General features: G+C 40.2%; 1 protein-coding gene across 1 annotated transcript in view; it reads left to right on the top strand.

Annotated features, from left to right (window-relative positions):
* The window catches only part of RIMBP2 (RIMS binding protein 2), a 592,869-nt gene that overhangs the window by 373,682 nt on the left and 200,004 nt on the right, over positions 1–19,183 (top strand). The window contains exon 8 of the mRNA XM_030219259.1: positions 134–256. Coding sequence (XP_030075119.1) covers positions 134–256 — 123 coding nt within the window. The remainder of the gene's footprint in view (positions 1–133; positions 257–19,183) is intronic.

Genomic DNA, 19,183 nt, shown 5'->3' with positions numbered 1-19,183 from the left:
GTGACATCAGCACAGAAGTCCTTAGAAGTCACTTTTGTACAGTGACAAAATAGTCATCATCTTCATTCATTTCAGTTTTTATGTATGTCACTTAATAGAATCATTTGTTCCTTTGTTTCGTTTGTTTTTTTAGGTGAAATCAGACTATGATCAGCTTAGAGAAACACTCACCAAAGTGATCAAAGAACGAGATTTGGCTTTGAAGGGAAAACACCAGCTCCAAGCCAAACTGGAGAACCTAGAGCAGGTCCTAAAGGTAAATCACAACATTAACTATACCAATCTATTGAATTATAACAACGCATTAATAATGAGTATAATGACATTTGTTTAAGGCAGGATATCAGCGTATAAGTAGCCAATTCTGCAAGAAAAAAGTTTTGTCTTTCCCTGTGCGTAATGCAAAAGCCTTTATTCATTAGGGCTCCCTATACTAGGTGACAGTATGCCAGTGACTGGGTTACAATCTTGTTCCTGTCTCTGTTATCGCTCTGATTGTTTTCCAGAGTTCTGAGGATGTGTATCATGTAACCAGGGCTTTTTTTTAGAGGATACTTGGGGGTACTGAGTACAGGCATCTTTTACATTGTCTGCTAAAATTGGCACATGGTCCCCAAGTTTTAATGAAAGAGCTCAGGCTCTACACACCAATTCTACCTTGTCATAGATTATGTGACTGGTTGCAAGGGGCCTGGCTATTGTGGGTTGAGTTCCTCAGTGATTACCCCATCCCTGAAGGGTGGCCAGGCATTTGAGTACCTGCACCTTTTTTGCTAGAAAATCCTCACTGCATGTAGCACTATTCCTCAGTTGACTCAACTCTGCATAGAACAGTAGAGGTTTGAGCCCCACAGTACCCATACTTCCACACTGTTCTCATAATCAGAATTATGAGACACAATGCCTCATGTATTAACATGCTTAAGAGTTGCATGGAGCCAGGAGTCAAACGGACATCGGAGATGGAAAGAGAGTGAACAGTGGGAGCTGGGGAAAGGGATGAGAGTAGACGGTGGGGACTACAGAATGGTGATGAGTATGAGCAATGGAGGTGGGGGTTTGCAAATGAGTAATGAGAAATGAGGAAGTAGAACAGAGGGCTGGGCATAATAGTGAGTATAAGCAAGTGGTGTAGGATGTGTGAATGAGTAATGAGGGCTGGTGAAGGGGAACAAAATGAGTAGTGGGCTGGGGAAGGGTATGAGAGTTAACAATGGAATTGGGAGGTGGTATGAACAATGGAAATGAGGTCTGAAGAAGGAACAAGGTAAGTGAGCAATGATGCTCAGGGATGGTGATTGAAAGTGTTGTCCTTCCACTAAATCCTACGAAGAAACCTTTTTATCATTGAGTGCTGAGATTCAAAAATGAAATCTATTCTTTTCCACGTTTCATTATTGTTTATTTTTTGTGGCAATGTCTCCAAATGGCTTAGTTTTATACGTACATGATAGGTGCCTATGAGCGCCCAACACACGCCAAATTGGAGTTACCGCCCGGTTACCATGTGGCCCTTGTGGTATTTTCAATTTTGGCATGCGTCTGCTACGCGCATCTGAAAAATATTTTTTATTTTCTAATGCACGGCAGCTACGCGCGTCAAGTGGCATTTGACGCGCGTAGACCATTACCGCCTGGTTACCGCATGAGACCTTACCACTAGGTCAATGGCTTGTGGTAAGGTCTCAGACCTAAAATGGATGCACGGCAATTTTTATTTTGCCGCACATCCATTTTCGCCCCCCTCCCCCCAAAAAAGTCATTTTTTGTAGGTGCGCTAAAAAATAATTCTGTGTGCGTCCAAAACACATGTCTACACTACCACAGGCCATTTTTCAGTGCACCTTAGTAAAAGGACCCCAGAGTTTCTTTCTGGAGTTCATAGAATGTAATATGTATAGGCAGCTTATCGAGGTGTGCTTGGAGATTTGCTTTTAATGAAGTCTGTGACCCCCAGCATGATAATAAATATTTCAGAATCTTTCTGCCACATTTTCATGGTCTCTGACTGCATTGCTTGTTTGAGGATTGCTTCTCTCTCCACACGATGCACAAAATTATCAAATGGCACTAACACTTCTATTTTCAGTGTCTTTCTTATATTTTTCTCGTTTGCTATGGTGTCCATTTTTCTAGTATTGAGCTTCTTATCAGTTGAAAAGTAAATGTCCCAGTTGTTCACAATCTCTTCATTCGCCATAATTCTCTTAGAGTTGTGATCCTAGGACTTTTCTGGTACAGTGATGTTACAGAGTTTACAAATTTTCCAGTAGATGAGATATGACACCCTACTGTATCTCTCTATATAGTCATTTTTTCCCATTAGAATTTTTCAGCCAGCTTATAAGATGAATAGTTATGCAATTATTGTAGCATGTGGTGATGATGCATAACCTAAGTTATACCTACATGATGCTAGATTTCACATTAGGAGTCACCAGCCAGGAAAACAATCTAGGGGTCATTGTGGACATTACATTGAAATCTGTTTGGTGTGTGGTGACGGCCAAAAAAAGCAAACAGAAAGTTAGGAATTATTGGGAAATGAATAGAGAATAAGGTAGGTCTTTTTTAAAGAACTGACTGTGCGGCAAGCGAAGCACTTGCTGCTTGGCCATTTTGAGGGGGAGCCCTTACCACCACCCATTGAGGTGGTGGTAAGGGCTCCAGTGCTTGCCCGGCAGTAACCGGGCATCATACGGCACTGCCAGATTACCACCAGATACAGATATACAGTGCTATAAAAATAAATATTTTTTGTAGCGCCAGATATGATGGTGTGCTGGGGCTGGGAAGTACTTCCTTTTTAGCGAGCGGTAAGCCCGCGTTGGGCTTACCACCTCTTTGTAAAAGGAGCCCAAAAGTCTATAAAAATTATCCCCCAAATCTTAATATTGGTCTCAAAAGTAAAACTCTGACCACTCACTTTTAGGACACTATCATTCCAAACATTATCACTTTTCCCTAGCAAAAGAAATTCAGTTTTTTCTTTATGAAGTTTTAAGTGGTGGTTCTGTACCCTGTTTCCACTAGAAGGATTCCATCTCTTATTTGGATTAAGGTTGCTTCAGCTGACTGATTTATTGATAACAAAATGGTAATATTATCTGCATAACTAAAAATTCTGTATCCCACATTTTCTAATGCTAACTCCAAGGAAGACATCAAAACATTGAACAGCATCGGGGAAAGCGGGAAACCCCGTGGAACGCCACATCTCATTTTCCACATGTCAGAGAAGGAACCATTGAACTTCGCTCTATATGTTCTATATCGTTTTTAAAAAACCTCATAGTAAACCAGTTGAGCACATTGTTCCCAATTCCAAATTAGATCAAATTGGAGCACAATTGATGTCTGTCCTTTACCCGACAATGCCCTGCCTTCAGCCAGTAATGCCGCTAAAACTATTTCAGTGCTATAGTTCCCATGAAATCCCGACTGTGAGTCATACTATAAATCAAATTCATTCAAATATGTAGTTAACTGTTTAATCACAATCCCTTCCATTAATTTAGTAGATAAGGGTATTTATGCCACTGGCCGATAATTAGTAACATCCATTAAATTAGTTTTAATATTTTGGGGGATAGATGTTAGTACTCTTTTCCAAACTCTGTTGGATATAGGCCTTGAGCCAGTTGGGAAGTTAGCCAGTTTTTCAGTAAGACTAGAAAAGAGGATGGAGCACATATCTAGTACACAATAAGCAGCAGTGGCGTAGCTAGGTGGGGCCCCAGGGGCCTGCCCCCCCCCAAATTTGCTCTGGGCGCCTGGTTGGCTGGCGAGGGTCCCCAACCCCCACCAGCTGAAGACTTCATCCAGTGCTGGTCTACGGCAGCGCCGCCGCATTGCCTGCCCTGCTCTCTTTTCCCCTCATGTCGGGCACGCTCCTTTTATTGAAACTGAGCATGGTCAATTTCACTAAAAGGAGCATTCCGGATGTGAGGGAAAGAGAGAGCAGGGCAGGCAATGCGGCAGCGCCGGAGACCAGCACTGGATGAAGTCTTCAGCTAGCAGGGGTTGGGGACCCCCATCAGCCAAGGTATTTGCGGCAGCGGTGCTTCAGCTGGTGGGGGTTGGGGACCCCTCATCAGCCAAGGTATTTGCGGCAGCGGTGCTTCAGCTGGCGGGGGTTGGGGATCCGCACCAGCCAAGATGTACAGCAGCAGTGAGCGGCAGAGGGGGGCGGCGGCAGAAGGGGGTGGCGACGAAAATGTGCCCCCTCACCTTGGGCTCTGGCCCCCTCCTACCTCGAGGTCTGGCTACGTCCCTGATAAGCAGCACTATATTGCTTAAATAAAAGCAATAAATTCTGCTCCTGACCTGAGATGAAGTCCCAACAGTATCTATCAACAGGATACCTACATCTGCTTTTTGCTGAATAGGTATATCTGAAATATTCTAAGCGGGGAACAAAGGTACATACAAAGTAAAATATAGCAATACAAATCGAACAGCAAAAAATAAATTAAATCACTCAACATTAATACAGAGTCATTCATTACTAAAAAGCAAAGCAGCATCATTAATCTAATAACCCATATGCTTGGACAAACATGAGTATTTAGTTCTTTCTTGAACCAAGCGTTAGTCTGCATAGAGCGAAGCTCAACAGGCAGAGCATTCCATAACTTAGGGCCCTTAACATAAAAAAATAGAAGATCTATACTCTTCCAAATAAACCTGCTGAAATGATGGAAATTCAAGCAGCTGTTTTTGGGAAGACCTCAGAAAGCATAAAGGTTGATAACATCTTAGAGTGGAACTGAGTTATGGGGAAACACAACCATTCAATATTTTGAAAACCAAAATTTTAAGCTCAATACGGAACTTCATAGGAAGCCAATGCAGGGACTTCAAAATGGGAGTGATATGATCAAAACGTGACCTCTCTGTTATAACTCTTGTTATAGAGTTCTGAGCAACTTAAAAGACATTTGAAATCATACTCTGAACTTATTTATTCAAAGAAATTGATGCTTAGGTGAACCGTTGTTCGGTGCTGCTCACCTCCTTCTCCTTACAAAATTGTGAATGAAAATCATGTACATGGCACAGGTCAACACCGAGGCTGACACCTCTTGGCAAGTGCCTACTTTATTGACTCTGAGCTTAGGTGTGCTGGGAGTTTGAGATCCATTGGGGAGATCCTGACCTACATTAAGCCTGGAGCGTTGTAATTAAAAACGCTTTCACTGAAATTAGTTCTTTTCTTATGAGAGTTTATTATGCTACATGTGAACCCTATAAACCTATAACAATCATTTCAACTTAGTTGCTTATCTGAATTAGCCAAGTGTGGCTGCAAACTTTTCTGTGTCCTCTATCTCCCTCTATTGATACTGTTTAGTATGACAACAAAGAATGGAAGACAGAAACTTGCTCATGGTACAGAATTGTAGTTGCACGTCTACAATGATCAAGAATTTCAGTGGATATGGTTCCCCTTTTCGTTTCATTTTTCTTTTCTTTTTTTTATAATTTTTCAAAATAATATACAATATCCAAATAGTATCACAGTACCAGGATACAATAGAAACTAAGAAAAATACAGGAACTTAATAATAATTCAAGAATTTATTGAATTTATATCCCACAATGATCTGAGTTAAGAACTCGATTCTTTGTAGGTTACGTAAAATTAGGCAGAGATACAGATACATAAATACAGTTCAGGGATGTATGGTTGGAGTGAGAAGCCCAAAGGTGGATTAACAGATCCTAGGTAGGAGAGGGAAGATATACATGTTCAGGTCGCAACTATCAGGAATATCTTATACAACCCAGATTTAAGTTACATCTATCAGCAGAAATTTCTTGTATAAAAATGTTGTCAGTTTTTAATTAAATCTTTCATAAGATAGGTCATGGCGTATATCTTTGTGCAATACATTCCACCATTTGACCACATTATATTGAAAGCCGACGATATGGGCTGATTTATAGACCACTCCTTTACAGCTAGGAATGTGGATTATTAGATGGTCTCTCAGCCTTTCCTTAAGATTCTACAATAATAGCTCTACCAGTGACATCATGTAATTTGGAGCTGTGCTATAAACAGCCTGGTATACAAAACAAAAATTTTGAAAACCACTCTTGCTCTTACCGGTAGCCAGTGCAAATTGCAGCAGTGGTGTGGTACGATCATATCTGGATACACCGCAGATCAAATGCACAGAGATATTTTGTACTGTTTGCAGCTTTTTGAAGATTAATTTCCTGTATCCTGCATAGATAGCATTACAATAGTCTATCTGGGGCAGAACACGAAAGATGTTTTTTGAAAAATAAGCTCTCAATCATTGCAGCCGCCAGAGCAATCTAAATACTTTAGATGTTAGGTTAGACATTTGCAGTTCTAATGTTAGGTGTTGGTCAAGAAGTATTAATGTTTGTGTCTAGGAAGTATTCTGTTTGATCAACAGAAAATGTATTACATAATATGGATTTGAATGGGCTGGTTATCGTCATGAACTTCATCTTGTCCCTGTTAAATTTCAACTTAAAAGCCATAGCCCAGGATTCCATCAGATCTAGCACACGTGATGTCTCCTAGCACATCCAAAATGTCATTAAGAAAAGGAATATAAATGGTTACATTATCTGCATAGATATATGTTTTAAAACTTCTCGCTTCCAATTTGTGGCCTAATGGAGCCATCAAAACATTGAATAATGATGGAGAAATGGGGGAGCCTTGAGGCACTCCACATTCTGGGATCCATTCTGATGATAGAATTTGTGACATCTTCACTTTGTATGATCTGTGTCTCAGGAATCCCTCAAACCAAGATAGTACCTCGCCCCCTATTCCTATGTTGTCAAGCATGTTCATCAACAACCCATGGTTCACCAAGGCGAATGCCGAGGACATGTTGAATTGGAGGAGCATGACTCTCTTACCTATGCTAACCTCCTTTCTTAGTTCTGTCACCAAGGTGGTTAGAACAGTTTCTGTAATATAGTTAGCGCAGAAGCCTGATTGAGAAGTGTGCAATACTGAAAAATACATCATATATTCTATGAGCTGTTTGGCAACTAGACGTCTTCTATCACTTTAGTAAATAAGGGGATTAAGGGGATGGAGGCCACAGGTCTATAGTTGGATACTACATCCCACATGATCTTCATGTTTTTAGGAATAGGGGTTAGGATAATGCCTCCCTTCGTTTTTGGAAATTGGCCTTTGCAAAACATAAAAGTGATATACAAGGTCAGGCTGTATATGAATACATCGGGGGCATTGTTCAGTAAGAAGCTTGGACAGGTATGTAGTAAACTGTGGTATTTAGTGTATCTATTCACAAAGTATCTAACGAGGTCGTTAGAAGGTGACATGAAAGATGACCGTTATCTGTCAGCTGATAGGGAATCCTCCATATTACTTGCCAAATCAAGATATTCCCCCATGTCCCTCAACTGTGTGGGCAAGCCTCTTTTGATAGTGATGACTTTCTTTTTGAAGTAATTAGCCAACTCCTGGGCTGAAGGAGGTTGTCTATTATCTGCAGTCAGATCTTGTATGTCTAACAGTCCTCATTTTACATTGAATGTCTAGGTAGAAATTGGGATGTCCACGTTGGGATGTTCTGTTCACAGTTACTCAGGTATTTTACAAAAGGCTCTGCTAAACATGAAGCCTTTTGCAAAATACATATATAGGATTCCAGCAAGTGCATGTTATTGGCTGGCACGTTCAACAGAACATTGATTTTACAAAAAGCATTCAAAAAAGCAGCAGCATCACTTGAACCCTATAGAAATGCTAAGTAGTAGTAGTAGGTTTTGCATTTATAAGTTCTGATACAGCAAAATACACCTGTATGGTGATAACTGCACTCCTGAGTGAAATAAGTCTCTTTTTAAAAATATTTTCAGGTGATGCTAGATACCACTGAGCAAGCGTAATTGCCCACTCAATCAGTGGTGGAAGCCCGGGCACAAATGAGCAGGTAGATGGCATGCATACCTTACAACATGTATAAATGTCAACGTCAAAATTTAAAAAATAAACGTACCCCCCTCCCCCCAATATTTATCCCAAGATCCATCAGCCTTTGTCATCACAGGATTTGTATATCCATATATTCAGTACCGGCCAGTGCTGAATATTTGGGTATAGGTTGGCTAGAGCTTCTTCTCTGGGTAATGGTGGTATTTATACTGATATCCGGTATGTAATCAGATATTGCTGCTAACCGGGCAACTCCCAGCTGCACCCCAGACCATCAGATACAACTGAGCTGGTCTGACTTGATGTTCAATGGCATCATTCCATTGGTGGGTGAAAGTGTGGCTCATTCACATGTAGTGCTGCATAAATGTATTAAAGTGAAATGGCTTATTGTGTATAATTTGATTTCTCTTTGCAATGGAGAAATGCAGGTTGCAATTATAATCTTGAAGATTCATCTATGGAAATGATCAGGTTATTTATTGGGGGGTTTCAGTGGGAGCATTGCTGATTGCCTAGAAGAATGCAATTACATGCAATGCTTCTGTTATACCATCTAGTACACTTCTCTTCCCACTTTCTCTATCACTGTGGAGAATACTCTCATCCTCCCTGTCTCGTCAGCTCGTAATCTTGGAGTCATTTTTTATTCCTCTCTCTCTCTCTTTCTCTGCACATATCCAACAGACTGCTAAAACCTGTTTCGCTATAATACCACCAAAATTCATTATTTCCTTTCTGAACACACTACCAAAACCCTTATTCACACTCTTATCACCTCTTGCTTAGACTACTACAATTTGCTTCTCACAGGTCTCCCACTAAGCTCTCTCCCCTTCAATCTGTTCAAAATTCTGCTGCATGACTTATATTTCACCAGTGTCGCTATACTGATATTAGCCCTCTCCTTAAGTCACTTCATTGGCTTTCTATCCATTTCCACATACAATTCAAACTCCTCTTATTGACTTACAAGTGCATTCACTCTGCTACTCCTCAGTACCTGTCCACTCTTATCTCTCCCTATACTCCTTCCATAGAACTCCATCGGGTAAATCTCTCTTATCTGCACCCTTCTCCTCCACTGCAAACTCCAGACTTTGTTCCTTTTATCTTGCTGCACCATACGCTTGGAATAGACTTACTGAATCAGTACATCAAACTCCAGCTCTGGCCATCTTCAAATCTAGGCTAAAAGCCCACCTTTTTGATGTTGCTTTTAACTCCTAACTCCTATTCACTTGTTCAGTACCCATATCTGTTTTATAATTCCCACCTTAGTAATTATCTTATTCCTTATTCATGTTTGTCTGTCATGATTAGATTGTAAGCTCTGTCGAGCATGGACCGTCTCTTACATGTTCAGTGTACAGCGCTGCGTACGTCTAGTAGCGCTATAGAAATGATTAGTAGTAGTGGATATGAGAGTGCAGTGGCATGCCTGAATAGATGATCCACATTATTGTTGTGTTATTGCTATTCATTTTCTAAGAGGGATACAAGTAACTTTCTGAAGATCATACCAAGAGCTCTAAAACCTTCTAGTTAATTCACAGACAAATATTATTATTATTATTAGCATTTGTATAGCGCTACCAGACGCACGCAGCGCTGAACACCTGATACAAAGAGACAGTCCCTGCTCAAAAGAGCTTACAATCTAAATAATACAGACAAGACAGTTACAGGTGAGGGAAGTAATGGGTGAGAAGGAAGGAAGGGACAAGGCGAGGGCAATTGAGTAGTGGCTAGGAGCTCTCACTACACTGTTCCCAACAACCCTTTCTTGTGATGCTTTCAAATTCACTCACACTTGCTAGAACATTCTCTTTTTCAGTACTTGCTCCTACTCTCTGGAATCCTATTCCCCTTCATTTGCAAACTGAACCTTCATTTCTTTGATTTAAGGCTATCCTTAAAGCCCATTTTTTTTCTCCCAGGCACTTCCACTGGAACCTAAATAACGCTTAGGCCTTCCATGCCAGGTCCTACCCCATTGCAGCTGTGAACTATTGACTGCTTTATTCCAGTAACTAAAAAGGCCTAGTAGAGAAAAATGTATTTTAAATGTTCTTCTGATGTCAGCTTTCAGTTTGATTCTTATAAAACCAGCACAACAGTTATAGAACTGCAGATTTTCCATAAGGAACAAACGACTGCACAAAGGTCTGGGTTGTTTTTTTTTTGTTGTGGGGGGGGGGGGGGGGGGGTTTTCTGGCAGTAATATGGATTTATGTATTACTGCCAGATTTATGTGTATGCCAATAAGGTCTTTGAAACTGTGCTTGTTCTCAATTTTCTTGAACAGTTTTAACATCTAAAGAGATTTTTCCGTATGTATAACATATGACCATCTCTGGGAAAAGGTTGCTCTCCAGAAATAATAAAATAAGGTTTTAATGAATTCTGTTAGAGAAAACAATTTGTAATGGAACAGACCTTTAATGTGAAAAAAATAAAAATATTACAGAAATTCAAATGTTTAAGTTTTTACAGAGTGCTTATGAAAAAAATCAGCCATTTTGGATCTGTTGCTGTAGTCAGTCGCCTTTTCATGGTCACATATAGGAAAGATAAGCTGAACATTTTTTCTGCTGCCATTAGCTATACATAAGGCTCTTCTAGACATTTTTAATTTCAGTACAGGATGCCTTTAATTGGATTGCTGAAAACACTGCTCTCAGATTCGTGCTTATGAACTCTTGATATAAGGAGTATGCAAGAGTCTTGCTCTTGAAAATCTCACTTAGCCAAGGGTCATATCAACCTCTTGACAAATAGTTGAAGCAAATTGGCTTGTCAGCAAACATGGTGTGGCAATCAGTATCTGATCCTTAAGAAATGCTGCATTTTAGTGTCTTTAAGGAATTACCAGCATTACTGCTGATTAAAATAATTGGCAACCGATATGACCAAATTAGACCGCGCCCGGGGCAGAACCATAGCCCCACGCACCGCCCCCCCCCCCCAACTCGTGCCACCTGTCCCTTTCCTTTCTGTCTCTGCCTCCCAAGGTGGGGCCCAGGCCCAGTTCCAGCAAGCCTCTTTCTACCTGCCTGCTCCCACCATCTGTCCTCTCCTGCTCCTGTCTGTGCCAGGAGTCAGGACCAAGATGATTGCATTAACGCGATATCGCGCTAATGCAATCATCCAGGTCCTGGGCAGCACACAGGAGCAGGGAAGAAAACAGACCCGGAAGCAGGCAGGCAGGAAGAGGCTTGCCGGCACCCTTGGAGGCCAGGCCCGGGCAATTTTGCCCCCACTTCCCTCCCCTCTCGGCAGCCCTGGCCAGACTTCACCTAGCTCCTACTGGTTTGCAAGGGAGGCCACATAGATCTATAGGTTGGGGAAAAAACAGCAGGAGTCAGGAAATTATGGGTTCTAGTCCCAGCCCTTACTGTTTTGGTGTGATCTTGGAAACATTATAAAAGAAAGCAAAGTGATTTACCTAACACAGCTGGTGCTTCTAATAATATGACAGACAGACTTAGCAATGTCATATTTTTCTGTAGAGCTGATTGTTTGGATGGCGTGTTACATAGATATAAATTAGCTTTATTAGCACAGCTGTTACAGCCATCTGTGGAAAACCTATTGCTAGTGCAGGAGTGGCCTAGTGGTTAGAGCCCTGGTCTTGCAATCCAGAGGTGGCTGGTTCCAATCCCACTGTTGCTCCTTGTGATCTTGGGCAAGTCACTTAACCCTCCATTGCCTCAGGTACAAACTTAGATTGTGAGCCCTCCTGGGACAGAGAAATATCCAGTGTACCTGAATGTAACTCACCTTGAGCTACTGCTGAAAAAGGTGTGAGCAAAATCTAAATAAATGAAATCTCCTATTTCAAATCTCTTTCCATTATTTTTTCAAAAGAACAGGCATTGCTTTTGCTTAGGTTTCGCAGTAGAAGAGAAACATTGATAGTTATAAACTATCCAGTTTCTCTCCATCTCCCACTTTGGATGGCTTAAATAGCCCTCAGTAAATAACACACTTCCTTTTCCATCTGAATAATTCCCTGCAGCCTTATATTAAAGAGGAGTTCTAGCATCCTGCCAGCTGATATTTGAATGTTAAAGCAATTGGCAGTGCCTCATTTACTGGAGATGGTCTCACTGGCACTGAGCTCTCGTCCTCTACGATTTTTCCCATGTATTACTGTATCTGTAGCCCTCCCCAACACCCTCCATTTACAGCTGTGGGGATGCATGTATACAGTATATCCTTTATCAATGTGGGGTATCATTAAGATGGCTTATTTTACTATTGTGCTGTTTTAGCACAGATCCCATTTTATGCAATAAGACCTAGTTACTAATAACTGGGGTTAACATTAAAATAATCCATCTTAATGGTAGCCCATGTCGATAACTTTCTCCTTCAAAGGTAAAGAAAAAGGCCCAAGAGCCTGATTTATGAAGCTTCGTACCCAAAGAGTCAGAGTGGATATAAAGCTTTAATATATCAATGTCTAAATTTAGATCTCACTAAAGCAGAAGAGGCTGTATCTACTTCTTTTATTAATGGGCAAGTTTCAGTCACAGCAGATGGGCCGCTATCCCCAGAGCTGTAAGTAATTTTCAGTTTCTGGGTCATTCACATACTTATTATGTAGAAAATGTTTTACATGTTTCTCTCTCTTTTTTTTTTTTTTTAAGATTCTGTTATACAGAAATGATCAAAACGGAGAACATTGAAAGGATGCTATGTTTATAAATATTAGCTTTAAAAAGCAATGAGCCCCTTCCCATGGTTTTAAACCTATGCTAAACGTGAAGTTTAGCCTAGATTCCACTGAAGTTTCTAGCCAAGAGTTTTCAGATTAGCGAATACGTGGGTAATTGAAGAAACTGCATGCCAAGAGAATTCTTTTCTATGTAGATTAAAAGGTTTACCGCTGGATCTGAGGAAAATTCTAATCCCTTGTGATGTCAGCGGGGATACCAAAAAGGTAGGAGATGGAACCAAATAATCACACCTTAGGATCATATATGGATTGATGTGCAATGGTGTGAGCAATCCAAGAATTTGGGGCAGGGTAGGGGGAGAGGGCTCTCTTGCTTGCCCTACAAAGTCTTTGTAAATTTGAAATTTGTAAATGCATAACACTAACACATGCTTACATGTTAAACCACCAAGTCAGTTCCAAGGTAGGAAGTTGTAAAGTATTAAAATTTCTAGTGTGTTCATTCCAAGAATTCATCCTTTATGTACTCAACAGCTTTTTTTTTCTCTTATGGTTCAAACACTTATTCCATTCCATCTGGACTATTGCAACAGTTTGTACGCTACTATTTCATTCAGACTTTGTTGTGAGATGCAGTTGCTTCAGAATACTGATTTTTCATTTCAAGAAATTTGATAGGGCAATGCCAGCTTTAACTTGTTTGCATTGGCTGCTCATGCAGGCTCGTATCTGTTTCATATGGTCATGTCTGATATATAAAGTCTTCAATGGTACCAGCCTGGAGTATTTGATTGGTGTGTATTCTTTTCCTAATAACATTAAATCATGTAGAGCAAATGATTCTCGTCTTTGGGGGGGGGGGGGTTGGGGGGGTTCCTTCAGTATCTGGCGTTTGTCATAAAAGAAGTTTGGAAACTTCAGTTTGTTATATTGCTGTTCAAGTTTGGAACTCTGTACCTAAGGAATTAGCAATCATGCCTTCTTACCACTCTTTTCGGAAATCCTTGAAGACTCACCTTTTGTGGCAATACTTATCCTAATCTTATTCTGAATTATTTTTTGTTGTTGTTCTCTAGTTTTGTGATTCTCTTGAACCTTAGTTGGGAGTTGGTGGAATACAAATGACTTATTACATTACATATGTTGTGGGGATCTTATGAAAGTATATTAGCATGGATAACATTTACATAACACAGTATGGATGCCTTTCCATAAAGACCAACAATGTGTCTTACATAATACCCAGTGCTGATATTAATAATCAGTTGTCCTGTTCAGGTCCTGGTCCTTGCTAATGGTTCTTTTGACATAAGCCATGGCAGTAAGTTGTCCACTGCAAGGGATGGTTCACTGCCAAAGGGGTTTTGCCCTTTGGAAGTGTTCTTCAGGGATGACCAAGGGTATGGGAGTGGTATTAGCTAGATCAGCGGTAGGCAGCCTCGGTCCTCGAGGGTCACAACCCAGTCGGGTTTTTAGGATTTCCCCAATGAATATGGATGAGATCTGTTTGCATCCACTGCCTCCATTGTATGCAAATAAATCTCATGCATATTCATTGGGGAAATTCTGAAAACCCGAATGGGCAGCCCTCAAGGACCAAGATTGCCCACCCTTGAACTAGAAGATATGAAAGTATTAGTGCTCTGCCCTTGAGATGAAGGGCTGAAGTATATTGGAGCTGTTATGTTATTTTAATGCTTTGGTGATATATAGGGTTTGGTTAGACAGATGTAGTATAGGATTTTATAGTTTGTTGGTAATGTTTTATTGATTTGTCAGGTTGGTCTGTTCATTAGTAAGAGTGGAGGATGGAGCTGTAATCTAGGGAATATTTTTATATTAATTGCTGTATTTTTACCTTTGATATAAACTGTTTTTGGTTCATATTTGTGAAGGAAGATGATATAGAAGTGTAAAAAAAATTAATGAAACCTAATTCCACACCATTATATTGCTTTCATCTGTTTCTACCCTTTTCCTTCTTTCTCTGTATTCCATTCCTGTGTCCATACAGAGATGCAGGAGCAAAATGCAAAACTATGAGGCCTATTTTAATCACTATATTTTGGCATGAAATAAATTTGCATTTCATTTAGGTTGTCACATCCTAATTATCGTCAAGAAAAAGGCTTTGCATGTCGTTAAAAAGCTTGTGCTATTGTTAGCACTATAGCTGTAAATATCACAAATTTAAAAAAAATTCCCCTTGTCTTGGATTATTTTTGTTGCTTTTTATTTTCTAAATATGTTATTTAGTAAATTGAGAGTTCATTTGCCCAATGATGCAGAATGAGATGACACCTCACAGCCTTAATATTCAACATTTCAATTCCTGCATAATAGTTGGTGCTTTGCAAACGGATGGTCCAAAATTGCCAGTAGCAAACAAGACATTGGAAGAAGCCAGAAGGAATATTAAGGGGGAAATGTTTGACGTTATTAATTGTCATGGTCCCACACTGGAGAAGGTGTGGTGATGAAGCTGTGAAAGGCAATTCTATGAGCTGGTGCCTAGCTTATAGAATAGCCGTGCGTACACTCTTGATTGGCGCCAATAATTGGCAGTTATCCCCTAATTATATAAAAGTCGCTAAAAATTGCATGTGCAGATTGGGGCATATGCCCAATTTGATTGCACAATTTAATTGAATAATGAGTTAATTAGCACCAATAATTGGCTTTTTAACAAGCAATTATTGGCACTAATTAGATTTAATTGGGATTTACGCATGTAAATTTAGGCGCAGGATCTGTACCTAAAATTTATACACGATCTGAAAAAGGGGACGCACGCATGCTATTTGAAGTACGTGTTATTTAAAGTAGCATATGCCAAAAAAACATGGCAACCAAAATTTAAAATAAAAGAAACCAAAAATTGGAACCCCTGAAAACAAACTAAAATGCAAACAGTGGATGCTTCAAGGAAGATTTAACAAAATGCAGCATGTGGAATTCATTATCTAATGCGTAATTTAGAACAATTTCTAAAGGCTTTAAAGACCGTGGGCTTCTTTTACAAAGCCACGCTAGCGATTCCCGTGCAGCAAATGAGAGGAAGCCCATAGGAATTGAAAAATAAAAATAAGCATGCGTTAAATATTAGAGACGCCCATAGATTTCTACGTGACAGTCATTAATTAAACTAATCCACCGTTTCCCGCTACCGTTCCTGTTGTGACGACTTCCACAAGTTGATTATGCATTTATTTAATTTTGATATTTAAGCACCTTTCTGAACAGATTTATCCAACAATAATGTAATATAATCCTGACAGCAGCACAGTAGACTATAAAACACATTTAAAACTGGTAATGTGCCAAGTAAAATTCAATGATAATGATATAAGAGAAATAGGACTTGATATACTACCTTTCTGAGGTTTTTGCAACTACATTCAAAGCAGTTTACATATATTCAGGTACTTATTTTGTACCAGGGGCAATGGAGGGTTAAGTGACTTGCCCAGAGTCACAAGGAGCTGCAGTGGGAAATGAACTCAGTTCCCCAGGATCAAAGTCAACTGCACTAACCACTAGGCTACTCTTCAGAACAAACAGGATGATATTCAGCCTTTTATCAGTAATTTATAACTTGGGGGTCCTTTTACTAAGCTGCTGGGCAAAGGAGGCGATGGAGGGTAAGTGACTTGCCCATGTTAATTTCTTCATTACAGAATGGGAGGTTCATTAAAGGGCAGTGGGTAGTGTGCGCCATCATACCTAAGTGGCAAGCAGAAAGTTCATGCACATCTGGTTGTGTAGGTTCTAGGTGTAACTTTGCATTCCCTGCGTAAAATCTGACTTTAAGTGGCTTTCCACATCCTGCTGTTTGGAGGAGTAACCTAGTGGTTAGGGCAGTGGCTTGAGAACCTGGGGAACTGGGTTCAACAGTTTGCGGAAGGTGGCTTGCTCGTAGATCATTTTCAGGTTGCGCGGCAGTGTATTCCAGAACTGAGTGCTCATGTTAGAAAAGGTTGACGCGTGCAGCGCCTTGTATTTCAAGCCCTTGCAATTAGGGAAGTGGAGATTGAGGAAAGTTTGGGATGATCTTTTAGCGTTTCTGGGTGGTAAGTCTATTAAATCAGACATGTAGGCTGGAGCTTCACCGTGAATGATTTTGTAGACTAATGTGCATACTTTAAAAGTAATGCATTCCTTGAGTGGGAGCCAGTGTAGCTTCTCTTGTAAGGGTTTTGCACTTTCATATTTTGGTTTTCCGAAGATGAGTCTGGCTGCTGTATTCTGGGCTGTTTAAAGTTTCTTCAGTATTTGCTCTTTGCAACCTGCGTATAGTGAGTTGCAGTAGTCCAGATGGCTGAGTACGAGGGATTGCACTAGGCTGCGAAAGACGGATCTTGGGAAGAATGGTCTTATTCTTTTCAGTTTCCACATGCAGTAGAACATCTTTTTGGTTGTGTTGTTTGCATGAATTTCGAGTGTTAGGTGGCGGTCGATAGTGACTCCAAGGATTTTTAACGTTTCTGAGATTGGAAGGTTTAGTTTTGGTGTGTTTATAGCGGTGAATTCATTCGTATTGTACTGGGAAGTGAGTATCAGGCATTGAGTTTTTTCTGCATTTAGTTTCAAGCGAAATGCATCTGCCCAGGTGTTCATGATGTGTAGACTTTGGTTGATTTCATTGAAGATTTCTTTAATGTCTTGTTTGAAAGGGATGTATATTGTTACATCATCGGCGTATATATATGGGTTGAGGTTATGGTTTGATAGGAGTTTTGCCAAGGGGATCATCATTAGGTTGAAAATGGTTGATGAAAGGGGTGATCCTTGTGGTACTCCACATTCAGGTGTCCATGCAGCAGACGCGGTTGAATTCGATGTGACTTGATATGACCGCTGGGTTAGGAACCCCTTGAACCAGTTTAGGACATTTCCTCCAATGCCAAAATATTCAAGTGTGTGTAATAGGATTTCGTGGTCAACCATGTCGAAGGCACTTGACATATCAAATTGTAGGAGGAGTATATTGTTGCCGGTTGCAATCATTTGTTTAAATTTAGTCATAAGGGTAATTAATACTGTTTCTGTGCTGTGATTTGACCGGAATCCTGATTGGGCATCATGCAGTATTGAGTGTTTGTTTAGATAGTTTGTGAGTTGTTTAGTTACCATTCCTTCGGTTATTTTGGTTATTAGTGGTATGGATGCTACTGGTCTGTAATTGGTTATTTTGCTTGCGCTTTTCTTTGTATCTTTGGGTATTGGGGTGAGTAAAATGTTTCCTTTTTCTTTAGGGAAAAGTCCGTTTTGTAGCATGAAGTTTACGTGGTTTGTTAGGTCTATTATGAATTGTTGAGGAGCTGATTTCATGAGGTTGTTTGGGCATATGTCTAGTTTGCAGTGGGATTTGGCAAATCTTTTAAGTGTTTCAGAGATGAGATCTTCTGATAGTAGTTCGAATTCGGTCCAAGTTCTGTCTGCTGGGTATGTTCCGTCTTCTGGGTCTAGACAATCTAGAAGTGTGGCGTATTCAATAGGGCTGGCGGGTATTTTAAGACGTAGTTGTATAATTTTCTCCTTGAAGTATTTCGCAAGGTTGTCAACATCTGGTATGTCTTTGCTGTTGTTTGTAACTGGTGTGGTGTCTAACAGTTTGTTCACAAGGTAGAAGAGTTTATGTGTGTCTTTGTAGTTTGGTCCTATTATTGTTTTGTAATGTAGTCTTTTAGTCTGTTTTATGGTATATTTGTATTTCCTCCGAAGTACTTTCCAGGCATTTAGTGTTTGTTCATCTCTCTTTTTGTTCCATACGCGTTCTAGTTTCCTGACTTGTGTTTTAAGTTTTTTCAGCTCTTCGGTGAACCATGGGTTTGATTTTTTCCTGTGTGATGTTCTGATTTGGATTGGGGCGATTTTGTCTAATGTTGTTGTACATAAATCGTCCCATTCTTGGAGGAATTGGATGGTGTCAGCATTTGTTGACCATTCGTTCTGGTAGATCTGTTGCCACGTGGCCATTTTTTTTCAGGTTTCTTCTGGCTGTGGGAGAAAGGGCCCTGGCATGTGGGAAAAATGGCCCCCACTGCCAGCGCAGGGCCCTTTTTCCCACAGCTTAGTAAAAAGACCCCTACATTTGTTATTTTGTTTGCCCATCATTCCTTCCGTACTCTTCTGGTTTTTCTGTAAAATTAACGCATGGCCTTTAATGGGGAAAATACAAAAATCATCCATTTTACCCCCGTGGATAAAAATGGCCTTGGCACGGGAACCACATAAGGCCACTTTCTATCCACAGTTTGTTAAGAGTGCCTCTAAATGAACCGTAGCTGGATCTGGTTCTTAAAGCATATTTCCTTTTATGAGCGTGTGGAGCAGACTCGCCCTCAAAGAAAGAACAAAAAGAGTGTCTTATTTTAGAAAATGGAATAGAATGACTCATATCTAATAAATATCCATTCATGGGGCGTTCAACAATTCATGAAATAAATGTGCCAAAATTCATCACCGTGTAATTATTTTCATTGAATAAAGGGCCAATTCTCAAAGAAATTTCTGTAGGTAACTGTTTTCATTTAGAA

This window comes from Microcaecilia unicolor, chromosome 11 (assembly GCF_901765095.1).
Source record: "Microcaecilia unicolor chromosome 11, aMicUni1.1, whole genome shotgun sequence".
Taxonomy (NCBI): Eukaryota; Metazoa; Chordata; class Amphibia; order Gymnophiona; family Siphonopidae; genus Microcaecilia; species Microcaecilia unicolor.
Note: the sequence above shows the minus strand (reverse complement) of the source record. Positions and strands in the feature narration are given on the sequence as shown.